Raw genomic sequence first — 15,802 nt, forward strand, 5'->3', positions numbered from 1 at the left:
TGATTCCCTTTGTCTCTGCCAACCCAGTGTGCCTCTCAGCCCTTCCAACAAAAGGAATAAATAATTATCCTGTTCCTCTCTTTTTTCCAAATGTGTTCATGTGCCCTGGATACATTATGTGATAAATACAGGCACGGGCTCTCTGTGAAAATTTATCGCAGTGCAGGCTAAATCACAGTGACTTCACAGACGTGTAGGACAGAAATGTAGCACAATCCTACCAATGATGAAAGTTTCATTCATTGATTAAATACAGGAAGAAGAAAATAAAAGAGGCTTTCAAAACATGAATGGGGGCCTTGGTTTTTATAAGGTAGAATTAACAGCTGCTTATTGCAGTGAATACATTACTGATGTGATATGCAAAATCCCCCCTAGGAGACAGGCTTGTCAATAGCTTTTCACAAACAGGAACTTTTTCAGAGCACCATTAGGCAAAAAGTGTCCCTTCCAGAAATAGCACAGGCACTCTTTTAGTTAATAGAAGATGGATATTTTAATCTACATGCAAGTGACAAAGAAAAATTGTTTCCTCACATTGTTCCTCTGAACTGGCTGATGACACAAGTTACCAAATGGCACTCCAGAATCTACAGAAAGAGTGTGCCAGTGCTCCTTTTGTTGCAAAGAAATTCTTTTTCTCAATAGCTGCCTGATGACATTGTGAATGTTACCATTTTAATTCTTAATGGCTGTCAAAGGGGAGCTCAGGCAAGGCTGCAATAGCTCTAAATGTGCCAGCACTGGAAAAAGCACCTGCTGTAATCACTATGCTGAAGTGGAATAGGTGGCAAATCCCAAACAAGATGGTGTTGGAAAAGTCTGCATCACCTTGATGTTTCTCTTTCAGGATATAGATTGTGGTGCTGAAGCTTCACTAACCAGATGAAAGCAAGCCAGTGACTTTTATAAAATATGTTGAAAAAATCCACACTTCATGGGTTCTTTCAATGCTATCTCTGTGAAAATATAAAGCCAACAAGTGTGTAAAATATTCTAGAATTGCAGAAAATATATTTTAGAATGTTTTTTCATAAATAGATGGGACAGACACGTTAAATGTATTGCCAAAGGAGAGCAATATATTTTGTAGGTTTCCTGCCATGCAGAAGATGGCATAACACAACAAACTTCCAGCAAGCTGGAATGTTCTTGTGAGTTGTCTGAATTATAGAAAATTGTCATTTTACAGAAGGATGTATATTTGAGTTCTTTCTTCTTTCCTGTTAGGTGATTTGCTACACTAATGGCGCATTTAGTATCCTTTATGTTTTTAGTGATCTGAAATTAAAAGTTTTGTTTGTTTCTGCTGCTTTTTCACTCTCAGCACTGAAGCTCACAGTTCAGGAAAGCCATTATCTTGCTGCTTTGATTATACATGCAGTTGTGTAATTCCCCCCACAGAGCACTTCCTTAGTTCTGTGTGGTTTATGAGGAATCTCTACATTTCCTGCAACACATTCAGTTTCCTGATGGAAGCAATTGGCCTCTCTTCATGGATATGGCACTGTTTGGCCACTGCATTTCAAAGACAATTGGGAGGAGGGCTGAATTCCAAACTGAATAAAACTAAGTCATTTCATTAATTCATTTGTACAGTAAGAAATTTGTTAAGATGGAGTGCAGAGAGACCCTCTCTTGAATGTCAAGCAGGCTTGTCTAATTGTGATTTGTGAAGCTTTAGAAAAAGTTTCCCAGGGGAAGTTGTGGAAGACATGGTTCTATTATGTGTAAAGCTGCCTTAATTAATCTTGTCTGCTTTTATTTTTAGCAATATGCCTGAAATTATTGCTTTTTTCATTTATAAAGTCTAAGGAATTTCAATCTACCTTGGTGTATCTCAGATACAGAATGAGGTGCTCTGATAGGTTGTGACTCTGTCACCTGCAACTTAGATGAAGATATATATATATATATATATATATATATATGTATAATGTGGTTAAAGATGTATGCGGTACAATATGTATTATCTGGGTCACTTTTCCATCCACTGTTCAGACCTTAATTTAAAGTGAAATCAACTGGGGAGTTAATTGCTCAGAACAAGAGCAAGGTGGCAGAATTTTCCAGGTGTGCATCCTTTAACCTAGAAAATATAAGCTGCATCATTTCCCAGCAGTGTTTCCACTGAGTACTCACTGTGTGGCTTTGGTAACCACCAACAATGGAATTTTTGCCTTTTCATTATAAAATCCTTCAGCACCACAGTTTAAAGGTTACACTGTGAGACCATGGGTGTAAGTTAGTATATGTTGAACATAACTTTGATTTCAGTCAAATACTTGTTAATTTGCCCACTGGCAGAATCGTTTTCTCTTCTTCCAAGACTCAAACATACACATATTTTTGAATACGATTAAGGATTTGGTATTTTTCTAAAGAAAGTCACATACTCTGTATTTCCACCAGCCTAACTTAGGTGGATTCAGTTCACATGTTTTGTTCAGTGGAACCTTGAAGCTGCACAAGGCCAGTACCTTTTATTTTTGGTTTGCTTTTGCACATTCAGTGCCTTGTCATGGTATGGCAGTTTCCAGCTCTCAAACTCACACTGTTTGAGTGAGATTTTGCTGTGTTCAGATTGAGCATTACAACAGCTACTCTTGTGTGGCTGGAGCCCAAGCATCACACCTGCAGCTGTGAATGTGTGAGCAAACCAGGAGACAAATTTTCAGTGATAATAGGATTAACATTGGGAGATTTAATTCCTTTATCTCTCCAACCCATAAAACATCCATTGTTTTAGTGCTGGCTGGGATTTTCCTTTCAAATCAGATTTCTTTGAAGACTTTGGAAAACTGTTACCTGTGTGTGAATGTGATTAAGCTGATGCTGCAGCTCTTTATTATCTGAGCTATTAAGATTCAAAACCTGAACCAGTCCTGCTATAAGTAAGAATGAACAGGAAAAGTATTGTAAGAAAGTCAGACATTTTAAGAAAAATGCCTGAAAAGATTTAGTGGCACTTAACATTTTAAAAATAGGATACAGGATTCATGATGGAAAAGTCGATGTTCACCACTGTTAAATTGGTTTTATCTCTGTCAATTTGCTGTTCTAAGGCACAGAAAATAGATTTTAGATATTTTTTTCGTCCCCAGAGATAGAAATAGATTTTCTCTTATTGAAGATTTTGTTTTGTCTTTTATTCTCTGCATTCTCTACAGAAATTCTGAGATCGAAGAACATGCACTGCGCTGAGCAGGAGAATTGTCTTTGTGTTAAACCTCAACTTGCAAAACATGAAGGGAATTTTCTACCAGAGTGGAATTGGCTGTCAGCATTGCCATGCATTTGTCTTTCAGGCTGCCCTCCCTGCTGAGGATGGCTCTGTCTGTGGACTCGGCTCGGCACCGCTGGCAGCCACGGGGAGCTCGCGATCCCTGCCCGGCTCTGTCAGAATCAACACCTCTGCTGCTTTCTGCCACAGCCAAACCAAAGCTCTGCCTAAACACGCAGAGGACTGTGCTGCCTGACACTGGGAGACAGCGCAACGACTGGAAACAAGCTCCTACAGTTTATTCTAGAAACAGGATACAGAGCACAAAGTACACATGGGTCACTTTTTTGCCCCGAAATCTTCTGAGACAGTTCCACAGGTAAAAAAATACATTCAATGTAAGCACACAGAGTTTGTGGTGATTGGAGTGGGGCTGGCCCAGCCTCATGCCCATGGGCACAGCTGTGAGCAGCACTGACAGCAATGAGCCCTGGAGTGCCCAGGGGCACTGAGCAAAGGGAGCAGAGGGCACACAGGGGCAGGGCAGGAACAGGAGGGGGTAAAAGGCTGGGCTGAGGAACAAGGAGGGCAGGTCCTTGCAGCCTTCTGGTGTGGTGTGATGGTGCTCTGTATGGGTTGAAGCTTTCTAAAATTGTATAATGATGCTTTGTGTATCGTGGCCGTCTCAACTGCAATAATTCAATGATTCTTGAGATTCAAGAACTCTCTCTGAAACTGTGATATTTGACTGTGATGGAGAAGGGCTGCTTTTGTAATTGCAACTGTACCAAAATTTAGGCGATGATAATTTGTAACGAAATGGCACACAGTTGACACTGAAATGGTGGATTAAAGCAAGCAAGGGAGTGATTAACCACTGCTGTGATCAGCTTTTTAATTGAATGCTGCAACAGTTCTCTTTGTAAAAAAAATCAAGTTTTTATTTAAAAATCCTTCTGGTTTTGTGTTGTATAAACCTCTGGTTTTTAGAACGCAAAATGAATTAATTGGATATGTTGAGACACCTCTGAAATTTTGTAGATTTCTGCAGCTCAATTTTGATATATTTTTAATGTTACAAAGTGAGAGTCTACCAATGTAGAAATAGTATATATATATATGTGCAAGTGCAAGGTCAGGTTTCTTTCCAAGTGCTGGTTTAAAATTATGTTAAAGTCCCCCCCACCACCCCCAGCATAAAGAATCAAGTCAAAAAGGACTCGATTCCAGGGAACCATCATCACAATAAAGAGAAATGGAAGTTGTATATCCATCTCTAGCTTTGAAATTTTAATTCTGAATACTAGATTGACCCATTCCTAATTCAACCTGCCATATGCAGAATCCTTCATGGATTCCTGATGGGTACATTTCTATAAATTCATTGGTTATTTTTTAAGGTTTGTTTGGCCTTTGTTTAATTTTGTACTTATTTTCAAGACTGAGAGGCCATTAAAGACCTTGGAGATCCCACAGACAAATATTGTTTCCAACATGTGAGAAAACTGGAGCTAGCTATAATAGTATGAAAATGTATGTCACAAGCTCTTCTGAAGAAAAAATTTGCATCTGGGTTAAGCAGCTGATTAATTTGTTCTGGAGAAAGGAAAAACAGGGTAGAAGAGTGCAATTATTAATGTTGCTTTGACACAGAAATGGGGTTGTTCATTAAGGAAAGGATACATTCTAATTTCTGACTACTTTTAATTTATTTTATACCTTTTCAGGCTGGGTAATCTTTACTTTTTGTTTCTGGTGATTCTGAACTGGTTCCCACAAGTGGAAATCTTCCACAGGGAGATTACTATGCTGCCTCTGCTCGTGGTGCTGCTTTTCAGCATGATTAAGGATGCTGTTCAAGACTACAGAAAATATCAGCATGATAAGACAATAAACTTCACTAAAACCAGGGTATATGACAAGTAAGTAAACTAAATCAGTTATTTGTTTCCTTGCTTCTGTTGTGATAGAAACTGCTCATCTGATTTTACAGTAATTCCCTCACTGACCTTTCAGAATACTCTAAGTTTGGAAGAACCATTACAAAATATTTTTTTCCTACTTTTCAAAATGCCTTATTTATTTTACTTAAATCATCTCAATATCACTGAGGCTTTGTTTCCTATCACAACAGTGTGTGCTGATACATACAGGTTTTCATTTCAAGTTTTCAGAGCAGCTCCTCAACACACACAAATTCCTCTCCTGATAGCAGCAGGATCTGCAGGATAAATGGAACTTACTCAAGTCTGGAACAGAAAACTGGGGTTGTACAGAAACTGGAACAAAGTCCTTCAGATGTCTCACACTAAAGCCAGTAATACAGAAATTAATGATCAAATATGATTCAACATTCAAGGTGAATCATATAATAATAATCAAGAGATGAAAAAGCAGCAAGGAAAATCACATAATGATCAGGAGATGAAAAAGTTTTAGGACTTCCAGTAAGCAGAGAGATCAATACAAGCCAGCTTGGCTTTGGAGCTGGTGCAACACTGTGGGAAGCTGTTTGCTCAGGACTGACTCAGAAGGAAGAAATAATTTCACTGCAATTCTTGTTGCAACATTTCGATTTCATCAGAGTTTCTTGTCCAAGTACTAACTTGAGACTGCTTACCTTGTCGCTATATCGTGAAGCAAACAGGAGTTTTCATTTAAAATAAGTTTAAATATTTGTGTGCTTTCCTTTTTTCACCTGCTCTTAAGCCCAGGCCACAGAGAAAAAAATTGCTATGGTTTGCATACATGTTATTAGCTCTTGTGGAAATTAGGCCTCATCTGTGCTGACATATTAACGTGTCAGAGGAAGAAGGATCCAAGGTGCCTAGGTGAGAGAGGAAGGTTTGGGGTCTGTTGGGGAGAAGGATCTGGCTGAGGGGCAATCCAGGTACATTGCACTTAGACCTGCTTCTGTCTGTGTCTGACTCCGCTGGCTACAAAATCAGAGTTTTACTTAGCTTGGGGGAATAGGGTTGGTTGTTTGTTTAATAATAATCGATCTTATGGTCATGAAAACTAACAATAGATAGAGGAAGTCCAAGAGAAATGCTGTCTGTTCAGAGGCTGGTAGCAATCCTTTGTTGACATCTGGGACACGGAGCTCTGCCCATTACCTTTGAGCTTCCTGGCAACTCCCAGGGCTGTAAAGTGATCCTGGAGCTGCTGGAGTGACCTGTGAACATCGTGTGTGTGTGTGTGTGTGTGTGTGTGTGTGTGTTCAGCTCTGCCACAGCTCTGTGTTAAAGCACAGACATTCACACGGGCAGAGGAGGGAAATGGTCTGAGCAGGGCCCCCAGGCATCTGCTGGCAGGAAGAACAGAACATTCAGGATGCTTTTGGCAGAGCTGAGGTGCAGCTGCCCCAGCAGGATCTAGGAGCTGGTGCAGCTGAGTCAGGATGATCCCTGGCCCTGGCTACGTGGAGGAGGCAGCCCTGGGATTCAGACAGCTCAACTCTTCTCTTCACCATCTGGGAGTTCATTTGGACTACTGAGCTCTTCTGACTTCATTGGTTTTCAGCTTGGAGGTACTTTTTGAAAGAAAAACAAGATGTCAAGGAAAAGTTTTCCAGGCTGCTTCTCTAGGATGACATGGAAAAAACATTTTTTCAAGGAAACCTGCTGCCAATGTGGTGCTTCAGACACTGAAATCCAAAATGAGGATCTGGAGAAGAGAGGAAAAGTAAGGAAAAGAAAGAAGAAAAATGAAAATAAACGTGCTATTGTCTCCAATTTGCCCTTTGGAAGCAAGAAGTGGAAGGAAAATCCAAACAGATACTATGACACCAATGAAATTAAGACCACAAAATATACCATCATAACTTTCCTCCCTAAAAATATCTATGAGCAGCTTCACCGCTTTGCCAATATTTACTTTGTGTTCATTGCACTGCTGAATTTTGTGCCGGTGGTGAATGCTTTCCAACCAGAGATGTCTGTGATCCCCATTTGTTCTATAATGGCCATCACAGCCATTAAAGATGCTTGGGAGGACTTCAGGAGGTATAAACTGGACAAAGAAATCAATCACATGGGATGCTACATTTATAGCAGGTAAGTTTTATACAGTTTTGATTACCAAAAACATTGGGTCAAGATTTTTGATAAATGGTGAGGCTTTTTGTTTAAAAAAATTAAAAAATAACTGCTGAAAAATCACAGTCATTAGATGAAATAGGGAAAAGTCATGGGCACTATATATCACCTGGTATTTGTTCTCATATAGGGAAAGAATTTTTTTTAAGTATTATTGTATTATTTAAGTTCTTTTGGTTTGTTTTTTTTTTTTAAGTATTATTTTACTGTGAAGTTAACTTTGAGTTTCTTTGCATTGGTGTGTCTATCAGCCTCTTAGACATGCAGTGCACTGCAAGCAGGTCCTCAAAGAGCTACAGCAGCTGAATTTCTGAGACATTTTCAAGAGGGTTTAATTCTCCCAACCTAAGGTAGCACAGAACAAGATCTGTCATGGACTTGTTTGCATTCTTAGATGCCAAGAAATCACTTAAAAACCTGGCCCTTTGAACTTCATTTTATTTTATGCTTTACAGCTTTCAGTTATTTTTTCTTTCTTAGGAAGTATGTAAAACGGACCTGTAAAAACAGTCTAGGAATGAAAGATAGTAATTTATGCCTTTGTTTACTCACCTCTAAGTGAATTAACTACATGTGTCTGTGGTCGCTTCTTCAAACTGCTTCATGACTTCTTGCTTTTAGGACATTCAGAAGATTGAAAATTATGTTTTATTGTATCAAAACTGTTCTCTCAGCAAAGTAGCAAATGACTTCTCCCTGATAAAATATCACATCTGGGAGTCAGAAGTGCAAAACTTTCCATCTCCATGAATGTGCCTGTCAGCCCCCAAAATAATCAACAGTGCTTTATGTAACATGTGCTTTCATGAGCAAGATCTTGCAGAACTGTGGTTTTTATCACATGGGGCTGTCATTTCTGTTTGTTTCTCCTGCATGTGTTTGGCAGATTTTTATTTTTATGTCCTGCAGGTTAAACAGGAAAGCAATAGGTTTGCTTGTACAGGGGCTAAATTAGGCCCATATATAGATAATCATTTCTCATTAAAAAAACTGACAACTTTTATAAAAAGCTGGCATTTCACAAGTTTCTAAATATTGAGGATTTAAGGTCTCATCTGTGGTGAAGAATGTCAATAATTGTAGCTGTTTGGGTAGGGTGGCAAACTGCCTCTTCTGTCTATATTTGAAATTTCAGTGTGGCTGAACGTTCTAGCTTTTCCAGTGTTGCATTAGCCTATGAGGCAATGGATTATCTGTTAATATTGTTAAAACCAGCATGGGACAGAATAAGTGGGGCAGTAGGTGCTAAAGAATAAATCTGCAGAGGGATCTTATTTATTTCCTCTTTACACACAGAAACCATGTCAGTTTAGATCTGAAATCCTTTTACCATGAGAACACGAGAAGTAGGGAATACAGTAGAACTTGTTTTGTATAAAGGAAAAATATCCACCATGGAATTACAACATATATTCCAATCCAGATTCAAGATTGCTATGCAGAAACATGAGACAGGCCTGCCTTAAAATTGGTTATTCCATCCCATAAAAAAGATTTTGATCTATGAATCAGTCTTGTCTAGGATCTTGTCTTTCACCAAAGTTTTATGGCCCAAAAAGGTGATGGAAGGGAAAGGAAAATGTGAAGGTTTTCCGAGTACAGCATTCATCCTCTCTGGAAACATTGTGGGTAATAACATTTGCCATCAGATCAGTCACTACAGCTTATTATATTATGAATAATTTCAATCAGGCTTCTCAGATGCTTTGGGAAGCTGATATTTCTTGTTCTTCTTGCTAGCTGCAAAGTCATGGAAAGGCATGATGTCTTCTAATTTTATTCCATATGAATCATGAAAATAAGTAATTGTTTTAACATAGGTGAAAGTCTTTTTGGGACACTGCAAATTTTGTTACTCTTGCGGCAGCAAAAAGTTATTTCTAATAGAACAACTGATCTCCCATCCTGGATGAAATATTACTCAGATTCTAAGAGATAATCTTGGAGTCTATGTTGTCTTTATTTCAGATTTTAATAAGGACTCTGGCACCTGTTCCAAAAGAAATACAAAGGCAAACCAAACTTTTCCAGATACTGAATGTTCTCCAAAACTTTCTTGAAGAACAGGGAAAATGCAGTAAAATGCCTTCTTTCAACACAGAGCAAGGGAAATTAAAATTAAATGGGCTGGCCTGTAAACATATTTATTCTAATTTTCTTTTCACAGAGATCAGCTGAAATGGGAAATCTGGTCTGCTGGTCAAATGAAAGAAAAGACACTTCCAGTAGTGTATTTAAAGAATGTTTAATTGAAAAAATGAGAAACCATTAATAGGCATTAAAGTGTCCTGGGGAGATGCAATAACCCAGATGTGTGATTGAGGAGTTTGTACTTTTGGAACCCAAACTTTGGGGATCATACTCTGTAGACAATCTGCTGTGCTTTGGAATGAATCACAAACCAAAAGGAGAGAACAAAAAACTGAATTGCAGAGGGTACAGACCTATGTTTAAAGGCCTGCTTTCTCATGGTGTTCTTTAAAATACACTTTGTCTACTTTAACATTTTCCAAGCAAGGTAGATTTCCACTACTACAAAGCATCAAAGCATTTTCTATGATGCTATACTTTATTATGCCTCTTTAACTACATTTAAATTTCTCAAGTCACCTGATTTCATGGAACCCTATTTAGTTAGACTACATCCATAACAGTTAATTATAGTCTTCAAATATGTGTGATTTTTATCATATTCATTTTATGGGTGAGGGTCCATAGTGACACAGAGTCCCCAGGCAGGTACAAAGGAGAGCTGCTTTATTGCAAAAACCAGGCCTTTTTGAGGAGTTTGCCCATTATCAGTTACATTGTTTTAAAGCATAACAAACATAATTCAACCAACCACCATACACCACGATATGAACACACAATGGTTTATAACTTGTTTTCCTGTCCCTAATTCAGCTGAGTCTCTTTCCCACAGTCCTCTTCTGCTTAGCCAAAGTAACTGAGCCATGATTTTACAATGGTAAGGCCGTTATTTTATAAGGCTGTACCTATATGCAGCACCCAGAGACATTTCAGTTAAGACTGGCACAGATTGCTCTTTTCATCTTTCTAGTCAGTCAGTCCCTCCAAACCTCCCGTGGTTGTTTGTCTCTAAACTCTCTGGAGTTTGTCATTAACTTGCTAACAGGGGCCAGTACTGAATGTGGCACACAAACATGAAAGTGAATGTCAATGTCATTGCTGCCAAAGCTATTATATATATTCAATTTTCTTGAATTTCTATAATGTTTAAGGAACTAACTGATATGAAATTATTATATAGCTTGGCTGTGATGTACCCCAAGGGTTATATCAAACTCTGTAAACACTCCATAGCATCCAGACAGGTTTTTGCATCAATTGCACATTTTTGGAAGATTAAACCTATTTTTTCCTGTGTTTTAGTAGACATAAAGATACAAATGCAAAGGCTATGCACAGTTCAGTATGGCACAGCAGCAGCCACAAAAACATTAACATTACTTAAGCTATTCATATTTCTTAATTGTAAGACCCTAAATTTGAGTATCTGAGACAGTGACTCAGAGAAACTTTGTTTATGTGCCTTGAATCATCCTGTGGCCCTTTTGGAGAAGCAGGTAAGCCAACAGGCATCCTAAATGAGGTAGCCTGATTACTCTTCCCATGGAAAGTTCCTCTGTAATACTTTCAGAGCCTGTCATTTTCAGATAGCTCCTACAAGCATCAATCTCCTCCTCTCTCAGTCCACTGATGCCTGTGGCACAAAAAGTTTAGGCTGGCCTTCACTCTGACTTTTTGTCTACTTAGTGTAAGGTTTTAGAACATGTAAAGATTTTTGCATCAGCACTAACTCTGGGTTAGCCCTGGAGCAGAGGTATAGAAAGAAGGAAAAAACAAAGTGCTCATTACTGTGGTGCATGAAATGAAAACTGCCAACAGCAGAAAAACTGAAAGTGGCTTAATCTGGACCCACTGTTTTGAAAGAGAATTAAAGTTTTTCAGTCAACTGAAGTATTGTGATTGTGTGCTGCAGTTTTCTCTCTGGCAGCAATGGAGATTTGCTTGCCTGCAGGTGACCATGCACACTTTATGGGAAGCTGGGCAGCAAAGGCTGCCCTTCTGTTTGAACCTCCTTCACCTGCTCTGTGTAGCTGGATTTCTGAACAGAGGGCAGGCTGTACCTCCTGTGGGTGCTCCTCCTGTCTGGGATAGTGCTGGGACTGGCCAGGGATGCAGTGACCAACAGAGGTGTGGGCATCTGGAAAAGAGCAGAGAAAAGGGATGGAGACATGCTGGAAAACACAAATTGACTCACTGTCAAAATGCAGAGTTTAAAGAAAAACAACTTTTCTTTGGACTCAGAAATATCACATGCAATTCATTCAACCCAAGGTGAACCTGAAAGTTTGTAAAGTAGAAAGCAGGATGAGAGGAAAATCCCATTCTGACAAGAGCACAAGAGCTGAAAGATTTCTTGCCAACACTTAATTTAAAGTGTTGGTCAGCAGCCCTGAGTTTTCACTTGTTCAAGAGCCTTTCCTCTCTGCTTTGTTGTTTTTGCTTTCTGACAAAGCATAACTTTAAAGACTAGGAGCCTGCTGGAGGCTTTAGTGGCTTCATTTTATACACAAAAAAAGGGCTAAAGCCTGTGTCCCACTTGAAACCTCACCACTGGTAAAATTGCAGTTTTCTTGGGCATAGCAATATCAGGGCTTCAGTGTTACCTTTTCTGGACAGTGTATCTTATCAGCTGGAGGCTGAAGACATCCTGAACAGGTGAATTCCTGTGACAGCTGCAAAGCAAGCACTTGGATTAGCTGCAAGTGAACACCCCCCTGCCTAATGTTAAACATGAGTGCTGTTCTCTGGCAATGGGCATCCCCTGCTCTGCCATCCCTGTCATTTTTGTCTGCTCTTCATGTACTGTGGAAATTTTGTCCCTGGTTTAGCTGTGGATACCTGAATTAGCCGCAAGTTTGACACAAACAGTGCCTTCTGCATCATTCTTCAGCCGTGCAGGGAGCTGAGAAAATGTCCTTACCCAACAGAACACTCAGGCGTGTTGTGTCACCATGACACTGCTTGAAACCAGGGCTACCAAAATCATGAAGAAATTAAAACACCTTGTGTGGGATATGACAATGCATTGTGAGGAATTGTGGACAAGCTGAACTGGCTAAATGCAAACCAGCTCCCAGCTGGTCCAGGCAGCAGCAGCTGAAGGTGGAAGAGCAGTGAGCTGCAATTGCCAGTCAGGGTGTATTGCTACAGGAGGAGCCTCAGCCTCTGTGGAAGAAAATCCATAAAATGCATTACTAAAGCTACCACTGCTTCGTGTATTGCTCGATCAGAGCTTTCTACAAGATCTATTACCTGCCAAGACAATTAAAGCTGCTTCACAGAAAAGGTGCAATGGCTTAGCAGTGGAGCTAATGACTAAACATTAAGACCAAATAAATAAGAATCTCTGGCTTTGGCTCAGAGACCTGCAAAATCATGGCCTTATGGCATTAAGATTCAACCTAACTGTCTGAACTTTTAAAATACCATTAAAATCTGGAGAGTGGAGTGTTTCTACCATGTGACCTCAAGAGCCACATGTTCATATCAAGATATGACTGTCAAAAGAGCTGATGTGGGCTGTGCTTTCCAGAAACTTTGCAAGTTAATGAGAGTCCATAGAAACTAATACTAATGATTAGGAGACATCAGTTGAATCACCTTGAAATTATCTGTTCCTTCCAGCTGGTACTAGGAAGAATTGTAACAATAGTATTTTGTTCAAGGCAGTAAAAAAAATAGATTTTCCTAAATACAAAAATCTACAATTTACAAAATTAACCTATTAAAGTCTAAGTAACATGCTGTTTACATCTATTCTATTTTATTTCTTCAAGGGTGAGTTAAAATAAAGCCAAAAACATTTATATGAACAAATAATACATTTACAAAGATCCGGTACTTACTTAAAGTTTACATAAGCTTTAGTTGGTTATGGAAGTTGAGCATAGGCTTGTACCATTGAGAAAATAAGTTACTTGTTATGATGCTATAGGCAGTTTAAGCACATGAGAAGATAGGATCTGTTATTAGCATTGAGAATTTGGAATGCCAGTATGATACAAGTGTATGTACTTTATTAGAATTTAGAAATATTCCATTTCAGTTCTTTTTAAAAGGTGCTTTTGCTGTCTTAACATAGTGTTCAAATCCTGGGAGTTTGGTGCAGTGGGGAAAGGCTGGGGCTGGGTACAGGGCTGGGCAATGATAAATGGAATCATTGGTGCTGCTGGGGTGGTGTGCTGGAACAGAAACTGGCATGGCATGGCATGGCATGGCATGGCATGGCATGGCATGGCATGGCATGGCATGGCATGGCATGGCATGGCATGGCATGGCGGCAGGAGCGGTGACAAACCCACCTGGCACCTTCCCATGCCCAGGCAGCATCTGCAGCTCAGGAGCATCATCAGCCAATTGTGCTGTACTCTGACCTATGGACAGTTTCCAGAATCAGTTTCTGTCTGACCTTGTGCCTTCCTTGAGTCCTAAATCTGCTCCTTTGCTGTCAGTTTTTTTTGTTTTGTGGCAGTAGTTCCTAATGGTGAGGTCATGGGCATGAAGGGATCTTTGAAAATATTTTGTGAGGGGTTTGCATATAAAAGATGATACAATCTTTGATAGAATAAAATTGTGCAAGATTTTTATTTGCAAAAATAGACTGTGAAGGGTAAGCAGCTGTGTGATTCAACCTGTTGCCATGTAGAAGCAGGATCCCAGGATATTGTTTTTTATAAAATAAGTGTTGCTTGAAGGAGGTCATTTTCAAATATAGCATTCTAGCAAATTTACGTACAAAAAAATATAAATATGTACATTTCTCTATTGACAACACTGATATATTTTTCTATGTGCCATGACCTGGTGACGATTTAGGGGGGATATAGTGCAGAGCAAGCCATATCTTTATTTTGAACTGCAAAGGATCCTGAGATGGAGCTTGCTGTAATTCTAGGGAATAAGATTGACTGGATTAATTGTCTGATAAAATGTTTCTAAATGACAGAGATTTCTGAAGATCTTTCTCTAAGACAATCTAGGAGACATCCATGCTGTGGAGTGCATGTGAAGAATTAGTTTTATTTAATCTTTTCTATATAGCAGAACAATTATTTTATTTCCCTCCATTCACCATCCATTTTAATCCAGTTTTTCTTTGAAATTTATCTTTATTGAATCCAAGAAAGTGAAATCTAATTGTTGACACAAAGTCAATAATTTATTCAAGTTCCCCCTCAATCTCCGACTGCAGCAGGACTTTTTTATTATCATTTTTTCCCAGAAATTACCTCATAAAATCTGTTTAGTTCAGGCCTTCTGTTCAGATTTGATGAGTTCAATAACAGTTCTGGCAGGCATCATTTTGACTGTTCAAGGCCTCTTTTCACTGGCAGTATCCTCTGATGGGCATCATCATGATGTCTATGAGCAAGGGAACACTTTTTGGATGTGCTTTTGTTAAATTGCCTGGTAAAAGAGAGCAGGGACTGAGGAACTTTTATCTTACCTCTTGTCTTCAGTGTGCCACAGCCCTGATACCACATGCTGTAAGAACCACGGTCCAGATTCCCACCTACTGAAAATCCCCACATCTGGTGATTTTTATTTGATTGGTTCAATACATTTGCCCTTTCTGTGTGTTTCTCATCAGACCATCTTGGGTTTATTAAGCTCCTCTGTTTATTTAGCAACCCGAGCTTGTGGTGTTAACTTTCATCAGTGCACAGAAAATGGGCAGTGTTCCCAGTTACAGGGATTGCTGAAAGGAAACTGCTTCATCTGAAAAATCTTGTTAGACAACTAGGACAGTGCTGCCGTGGGGTGCACCAGTTTCATCATGAAGTGCTTTTCTTCCTTTCATCCACTGGCAATTCCCTACAAAGTTGTAGAAAAGCTTTGTACTATTTTTGGTATTTTTAATTATTAATCTTATCATATAATCAACATTTTAATCGTGCAGGTTCAGATGAAGTTTTCTTCAGGAGCAGAAAATGTGTATTCTTTGGATACTCGTTGGGATAGAGTGACAGTTCCCCTGAATGCAGGTCTGGGATTCCAGCAATCCCTGAGCTGCAGTCCCTGTGCCTAGGAAGGCTTTTCCTCTGATCTGAAAGAGGTCATTTGGCTTTTCTGACTCACTGTCTCCTCTCTAATTAGTGACGGGGTAGAACCCTGAAGCTTTACATGTAATGTAGGTTTCACAGCAAGCTATTGAAAAAAAAATTACAAATCCACGATTTCTGTGGATTATTTGGGTTAATCTGGTTTCTTTCAGCTGATGTGGAACACAGCCAGCTAGAAAAGGCCCTTCTATAGCATTTTATGAGTGGACAAAATCAGCAATATGCTCTGTAAACTTCTGAATTGTGCAAGAGCTGACGTACAGAGAGGCAGGATTACCATGGAGAAGCCACAGTAAACATTATATGCAAACTATAAATGGCATTCAAAT

At 39.2% G+C, this 15,802-nt stretch overlaps 1 protein-coding gene across 1 annotated transcript in view; it reads left to right on the forward strand.

The window, feature by feature from the left end:
* The first annotated feature begins 3,327 nt into the window (after window positions 1-3,327).
* ATP10B (ATPase phospholipid transporting 10B (putative)) overlaps window positions 3,328-15,802 on the forward strand; it is a 45,769-nt gene continuing 33,294 nt past the window's right edge. Inside the window, exons 1-2 of the mRNA XM_059483910.1 lie at window positions 3,328-3,602; window positions 4,951-5,145. Coding sequence (XP_059339893.1) covers window positions 3,328-3,602; window positions 4,951-5,145 — 470 coding nt within the window. The remainder of the gene's footprint in view (window positions 3,603-4,950; window positions 5,146-15,802) is intronic.

The sequence above is a fragment of the Ammospiza nelsoni genome, chromosome 16 (assembly GCF_027579445.1).
Source record: "Ammospiza nelsoni isolate bAmmNel1 chromosome 16, bAmmNel1.pri, whole genome shotgun sequence".
NCBI lineage: Eukaryota > Metazoa > Chordata > Aves > Passeriformes > Passerellidae > Ammospiza > Ammospiza nelsoni.